General features: G+C 43.6%; 1 protein-coding gene across 1 annotated transcript in view; it reads right to left on the bottom strand.

The window, feature by feature from the left end:
* LOC145396564 (protein amalgam-like) overlaps nt 1-3,308 on the bottom strand; it is a 97,742-nt gene extending 94,434 nt beyond the window's left edge. The window contains exon 1 of the mRNA XM_080269939.1: nt 3,206-3,308. Coding sequence (XP_080126065.1) covers nt 3,206-3,308 — 103 coding nt within the window. The remainder of the gene's footprint in view (nt 1-3,205) is intronic.
* Between the last annotated feature and the right edge of the window lie 4,736 nt (nt 3,309-8,044).

Below are 8,044 nucleotides of genomic sequence, written 5' to 3'. Positions count from 1 at the left end.
TACAAGATGCCAGGCAGGGACAATGCCTTACCCTGCATGACCTCCCCCCCCACGCCATTGTCTCGACAATTCACCTGTTACCAGTGACCTGGCCAGTAAAGACATGTCGTGCCTCAGTACGAAATTCAGGGCCAGAGTGATTCCCCAATTGATGACAATATATTTACGTGGCATTAGATGAAGAAACAGGCAGAAATGATGATCAGGTAATGTCGCCAAAAAATGTCAGGTATGTTGATGTGTTTGGTGAGTGAAACAAAGCTTATATTGCCTATATTACTGTGTGAAAACCAATATACTCTCTTACTACATTTAAATTCGTACCAAATAAATAAATAAATATCGTTTATGAGTGGTGTGGAATAGTTACCCTTCCATAGAACTCGTGTTCTTTGGAGCGAGCCTGATAGAAAACCCAGTAAGGTAAGGGATACTGCTACCTATATTGAGTATTTTAAACCTCAGGTGAGCGATTTCTCTATGAATTTTCGATGTTTCTCACCAAATGCGGAGGTTTGAGCCAAAAAAATTTTTTTCCCATAATTGGTCGGGATTTGGGGGAGTCAGTGGTGGAAAATCGGTCCGGACGAGGCAGGTTAACCACCCATCTAAAGCAAACAAATGAACTCGTGCACCCCTGCTAGATTGTCATCAAGAAACAAAAACTAAGTCGATGCCTGTAGCTTTAATACCATTCATAATGATTTATCTGTTGCGTTCTACAGATAATAAGCATAGGAAAATAATAAATGTGGCGAGTTTCATTATTAATCCCTGGCGGGTCACTCAGGGTAACTCAAACACATCTTTTATATTTCTGCACTATATGGCTCATTCTTGCTTATTATTCCAACTTGTGTAATGGGATTGTGATATGGCAACACTAGATAGGGGAGGGGTGAACAGCAAGGACCAGCCCACATAGCCCAGCTAACGTTCGTTTTGCATCGAACATTGCTGGGAGTAACGATAGCTTTTCTTATGACTGTACATCCTGGAGGACCTATTCATGATGACGAGGGCTTTTAATCTTCCATCACTTGTTTGGTCAGATGGGAATTGTGGCAGTGCCTTGTGTGTGTTTTAGGAATACTATTCTGCAGGTGAAGTGTTATTCATTCGCTAAGCTTGGAGGCTGAATATCCTATGTACAAAGAGGAGAGGGACTCATAGTTCCCTAGTTTGCAAGTACAGTATATTCATACATAAGATGACTGTTCTACAGGTTCGATGTTTGTTTCGTTGGGTTATTTTTCAAATGGTTAGAAGTTTTCTTCTTTTTATAACAAATGACAAAGACTAGGGTGTCTTGGGGTCTGCTTGGACCGACATATCCTCTGATCATCTTTTTCACTGCTCTTACTTCTGTTTTATTCAGGATGGATATGGGCTTTGTAAAATAATAATTTTATTCGTTGCCCATCCTGGATTGGCCTGTTTTTGATTTGTTGGCATCATTTTTCTGTTTCACATTTTACCACCCCATTAACATCTCAGAAAATCCGTTCCGTTGTTCACATGGACCAGAGTGTCTCTTTCTGTCTCTTGGTGAGTGGCGCCCCAACTACTTGAGTGTGTGAGGGCGCCCTCCTGACATGGCCTGAGGGTGGAGCCCTTGTATCGCTAAGGGCACTCGCTTTTTCCATTGAGACACAATCCTGGGTTTGTTAAGTTTTGTGTATACGCTTCTGTGGAATCTGCTGGGGCTCTGCTGGACAAGCACATCCAGAAAGGAGAGCTTGCTGTTGACACTGGATTCAGTAGTAAAATGAACCCAGAGATTTGCAGTTTCTCCTTAAGGCTTTGTCAGTTTTCTTTGATGATACTCTTGACGAAGATGTCGTCGATGTACCTGGCATATATGTCAGGTTTGTTGATGACCCTGAAAACCTCTTTTTCAACCATCCTCATGAAAATTTGGCGAAAAGGACTCCAAAGGGAGAGCCCATAGCAACACCATCCTCCTGGTTGAACATCTTTCCAGGAGCACAGAAGAAAGGAGCCTCCTATGCACAGGTATCCAGTAAGGTTTATAGAGCCGTTTTCGGTAGGTCAAGTTTGGGGACATCATTTTCGGGGTAAGTCTCATTCAGTATGTATGTTATTGTGCAGTCGACGGGGATGCTCGCGAATAAGCTTTCCACATCCAAGGACACAACCATGCCTTCAGGGTTGGAGTTGTTGAGGAGGTCAAGGAAGTAGCAAAGGACAGGTTGTAGTCACCAGGGAGGAAGGGCACCAGTACGGTACCTTTGTGACATATATTACACCACAAAAGACTGCACCTCACATTTCACCCACACACGTGGTTCACTTTCCTCGTGGCTTCTCCTCATTTCACCACACACGTGGTGTCCTTCCCTCGTGGTTATTTTCCTCATTTCACCTACACACATGGTTTCCTTTCTCGATGGCTTTTTCCACATCTAGTTCTCGGAATCAGCATCACTATTGGTGCCGCTACCAATAGAATTGAATTTCTCTACCCTCCTCACCTTTAGTGGTGCCTAAACCAATCAAATTTGAATACTCAGGTGACCTAGCCCAACCGGTGCTCCCCCCCTCATTAAGGGGCTTAAAAGCTAGCGGGCGACCTCACTCGCCCCACTTCTCTCCACTGTCCACTTAACCCCGGCTACTACCTGCTCTGCGTCTCTCCTGGTAAATCTTGCCACGCGGTACAACTTTACACATACAATTACACAAACACATCAGCCCAGCACTCCCACTTCTCACTAAATTCATTACTCACACTTTCATTCTGTAACTATTTATCCATGTAATCGATCTACTTATGTTGTAATGTAATGGTCTTGCACTATCTTGAAATCATACAGTAACTCTGTATTGTTCCAAGTCAATAATCACTGTCCTAGCTATTTCTTCCCAGCACAATTGTGTTTATCTATCCTTACCATTCGCCTCGGTGTAGCCCCTAGTAAGATATATACCCATAACCTAAAAACGATACAGTGATGACCCCAACCTAATAACAACCACTCCACACGGGTGACCCCCAATTACATAGAAAGAAACACCACACCTTCTAACGTAAGCCTCTTGGCAAGCTTGCATGTTGGCGTGGTTATTTGACTTATTTTAGGTCTGAGGGGGTTCCCTGGGTTGTGTGTTTTTACATCACCAGAACAATAGGCCAGACCATAATCCTCAACATATTTAGTTAGTTTCAGCCATCCTGCTGTACCGTTGACGACATCCGCATATCTATTAACTTTCCGTTTTATTTCCTTCCTTGGATTTCGTGTAATACGGCCAAAGTTGGTGTCGTCGTTCAGGATGGCGTCCATCTTCGAAAGATAATCGCCTGTAGGATGCAGGACATTAATTATAGCCTTATCTGTACGGTGGAGGGTGAATGCCGGATCCTTTCTGTCTCTTGAATGCTTTCGTGTGCCTTCTCTTTAGCACCTCGCTTCGAATGTTTTCTCTACTTTTCCTTGCCTCTTTCCCTAGTTCAGCATGGAGGCATTCTTCATTATCCACTTTCCTTTCATGAGCGTGTTGGTGGATGCCATCAAGGAGAATCTCAGACTGTAAGCGTTTTTGCCATGGACGTGAATTAGAGAAGATATGGCAGTTTAAAACTCGAGAAGTTCTAGCGTATAGGTATGAACACACACACACACACACACACACACACACACACACACACACACACACACACACACACACTCTCTCTCTCTCTCTCTCTCTCTCTCTCTCTCTCTCTCTCTCTCTCTTTCTCTCCAGTTCTGTATTGTCAAAACGCATTCACGATTATCCGAGTACCATACCTCTACTTTCTCCACACAGTACACCTCTAACTCTCATGAACCTCCTTTTGACTGAACCCATGAAGCGTCAAACACGAACATTATGAGATCACAGAAAAGGATAATTGTCACCGCTTCTTAAAACTGAACCAGCAATATCTAACAACCACACAAATATTTTCCTCACTTAGGGAATTATTGACCGCATTTTTCACCTCACCAATCAAGCACCAAACAAGAACTTTATGTGAGCACAGGGAAGACCAACCCTTGACCTCATCTCACGACCCAGTCTCTCTGCCTGCATACAGTATTACCATGGCCGAGATTCAGGCCCTAACTTAAAATCCAGCCCACATATATTCAAACTCGGTGTCCCTAAATCTTGAATCTAGGTATTGCTTAACTGTCTCAAACATAAACATTATGAGGGCAAATAAAAGAGCAGATATCACCTCAAAAGAGCAGATCTCACCTCATCAACATAATGATAAAGCTGCTCAAGTATTCCCCACACAGTACATCTTTAGCAGTCTTTTGCCGTGCCCTCCCAGGGGTTGGCATGTGAATGGCTCACTTAAGTTAACCAGGAGTGTGTCACTCGTTTAAACTTAGGCCAGCCTTTCACGTGCTGCGTCACCAAAGCAGTCTGCACTGTTGTGCTACAATGCTAGATCTGTGATGTGAACATTGTGTTCATAGTTTCCAGAGGCATGTAATATATAAGGAATATGTAGTTTGCATATCACAAACTAGAGGGGCACTCAGTGGAGCGCATCCCTCTGACAAGGGCAGAGTAATTTCCAAACCACTCTTCATAATGAGTTAGTTGACAAATGGAGAAAGAAACACCGATGTGGGACTTAATGTGTATTGACGTTTCGCCTCATGGCTTCCTCAGAATACAATTGCTGAATATACACCACATTTCCTGTATATATACCAGAAGGCAGTGGGGGTGTGAGGGGGGTTGAGGTGTTGGTTAGGGGTGGTAGGGGGGGGGCCAGGTAAGGTAAGGAAGGTGAGGTCCAGGGGAAAAGGATTACAGATCACGGCACAAGGACAGAGAGAAACAAGGGACAGGTGAAGTGGGAAATCCTCACACCCCCACTGCCTTCTGGTATATGTACAGGAAATGTGGTGTATATTCAGCAATTGTATTCTGAGGAAGCCATGAGGCGAAACGTCAATACACACTAAGTCCCACGTCGGTGTTTCTTTCTCCATAATGGGTTAGGTTTTCTCATCACTGATTAGCGTTTCGTAAAAAGAGTTTTTCGGACCCAGAATCTGTAATACGATCCAGATTGGTCCCCCAAATTAATCGATTGTACCGTGGAACATGGGCTATCTGACTACCAAATTTGGTCCAAATCTCCTTTAGTTTTTGAGTAATCCTGCTAACAAACAAACAAACATCGGTCCCAAAAGTTAATCGATTGTTCCCTGAAACATGGGCTATCTACTCACCAAATTTGATCCAAATCTCTCATTTAGTTTTTGAGTAATCTAGTAACCGACAAACAAACAAACAAACAGACAGACAGGGGTGAAAACCTACTCTTCTTGTCGGAGAGAATAAGGCTACAATGACAAGTAACAGAACACAACAAATGCGAATAATTATTCAGCTTGTTGACCTCTAGCATCCCACAAGTCACCCCTTCTCTCTCTCTCTCTCTCTCTCTCTCTCTCTCTCTCTTTGGGGGGAGGGGGGTTGTGCTTTGCGGGGTGAATGTGAGGCAATAACTGATCCTCGCCCTCCCTCTTTCCTTCCCCTAATCCGACCTAATTATCTCATGCAACTGCATGACATAATTTTTTCTATGTAGTATAGTCATGCCTTTTGGAGGGGCTGGCAAAAACGTGAACACTGTCCTAGAGATCATACTTATGACCTAGCCAAGTAACCAACGAAGCCCACATAATGTGGGCATCTTACTACCTAATCAACAGTATCATAACGCAACACTTATTTTCCTCATATATAACGATTTTGAATCTACTTTTAGCATAACGAACAAAGCGTTAAACAAGACCATTATAAGGGCAAGAGGAGAGAGCTGCCCTCACCGCATCTTGTAACCCAGTCCCCCTGCCTGCATATTACCATGGCTGAAACTCAGATGTTAGCATAAAATCCAGTCCTCACATCTCCACACATTATATCTCTGGTAATTTTTAATGTGCGTTTGACATAACGAACTAAAACACAAACATTATAAGGGCAAGAGGGAAGGGCTGCCCTCTCCTATCTTACGACCCAATCTCCCTGCCAGCATATTACCATGGCCGAGATTCAGGCCCTCACTTATAATCCAGTGGGCACATCCCTTAACGTGGCGGGCCCCTGATGAAGCAGCGTGCGGCGGCTTCGCTCTGATCCTTGCAGCTTGACTGGGGGGCGAGAGGGGAAGGGAGAGCTGGGAATGTTGGCTGAGTTATTCATTTTGCATCAGTATAGTTCATCCATCTTTACCGCTTCTTTCATCTACCTAAACCCCTTCCATCCGATGACGCATTTGTCTATTTATGCTGCTGACATGCAATTTTATTCAGCTTCTGAGAGTCCCGAGTACTGAAAAGGCCAATAAAAGCGAAATCTGACCACTCTAATTTCAACAGCCCTTTGTTACATACAATCGTGTGGAGATAGTAAGAATAAAGCAGCAAAGGACATCCCGGCCTGCAATGGTTCAATTGGTGGAGATTTTCATGGTTTTGTATCGTGTTTCTCGTAGCTACGAGTAAGTGGCAGAATAAGGCAAGACCACAGCTCTGCATCCTTTCCATAATTTTTCGTTACAAGCGTCATAATTTGGTGATTATCTCGTTGCAGTTCAGCATTCCAGACAGAGACGGTCATTTTATCCCAACCTTAAGTGGACAGAGAAGTACAACACCATTATCACGCTATAGTCTATCAAGTCCCCTTTAGTACAAAGTAGTAAATGAAATAAACAAAAACAACAAAACTATAACTGCCAGCCCCATATGAACCCTTTCTGGGTGTAGGCATAAGTTTATTCAACGTAAGAAAGATGTTTCAGGCCATGTGCTTGTGCAGGTAGATAAAATCTATACGAAAAACGTTATCACAGAGAGTGTATAAAAAACAAAATCTGTATGAACAACGTCATTATAGGGAAGTGTTTACAGGCAGAACTTCAGCCTGCTTCCCTGGCAGCATTTTACGTGATGGAAACACAGCCGTTAACCTCTTATGGGCTAGATTCGTACTTCGTACGGAGTGACCTTCATCCCCAACTTAAGTGCTTTACCACTAGTCAACCAGATGGCTTTCTTGCGGCTTTTCTAGGCAGATTATAAATCATCAGTCGAGGCAGATATTACCCCCCCCCCACCACCACCAAAAAAAAAAAAAAAAAAAAACTTTACTGATGAGATGGTTCCAACCCTTTCAGTCCGGAAGGCGTTTCGTAACTTGAATAAAACCATGCAGAGACAGCAAGAATCAAAAGACGTCAATATACTGAAAATGACAGTGACTATACTATCGTACGTAATTGTACACTATCGCGGTTCTCCCTCCTGTATCCATTGCCACACGATCAAAACCACCGTTGCATACCGATTCTTTGAGGGCACGTCTACACTGCCTCGAAACATGTTATCGATAAAATATGTGTGTGTGTGTGTGTGTGTGTGTGTGTGTGTGTGTGTGTGTGTGTGTGTGTGTGTGTGTGTGTGCTTGCGCGCGCGCACTGTCTGTTTGTGTGTAGGATCGACTGCTGGTCCTCAGGATACGGTGTCTGATATACGATTGTCTCAATAACTTTGAAGATCCCTAGGCCGACCACGAAGCCTTTTGTCAGGGTCTGTTTACTCCATTCTCTTCGCACTTACAACTGAAACAAGGATCTTGAACTATAAGGTTGCGTATTTTGGTCTGGGAGAATGTTTGCTGGGTGTTTTCCTTGTCAGTCAGTCGCACCTCCAGCACACAATAGCACTGCTAATTAATCACACCTCCACACAATCATTTCTCCCCCAGCACATCTCACTGTAACCACATTACCGCTTCATGTTTGCATTAATCTAATTTTATGGATCCACCGCACTGCATTTCAGCCACTCTCCAATTACACTAGCATTTCAGCATTGCAAATTCCTGCACTGCTGCACAATCACTTTGACAGCAGCACACCACATTAACATTACACCACCACACCATTATCACAGTGGATTTTTGGCATATAATTCGAGCAGCACACAACGTTCGATGTACCTCACAACAGGTATTTCATATC

Source organism: Coenobita brevimanus, chromosome 38, assembly GCF_032717465.1.
Source record: "Coenobita brevimanus isolate Jiangsu-jjx chromosome 38, ASM3271746v2, whole genome shotgun sequence".
NCBI classification, from domain to species: domain Eukaryota; kingdom Metazoa; phylum Arthropoda; class Malacostraca; order Decapoda; family Coenobitidae; genus Coenobita; species Coenobita brevimanus.
Note: the sequence above shows the minus strand (reverse complement) of the source record. Positions and strands in the feature narration are given on the sequence as shown.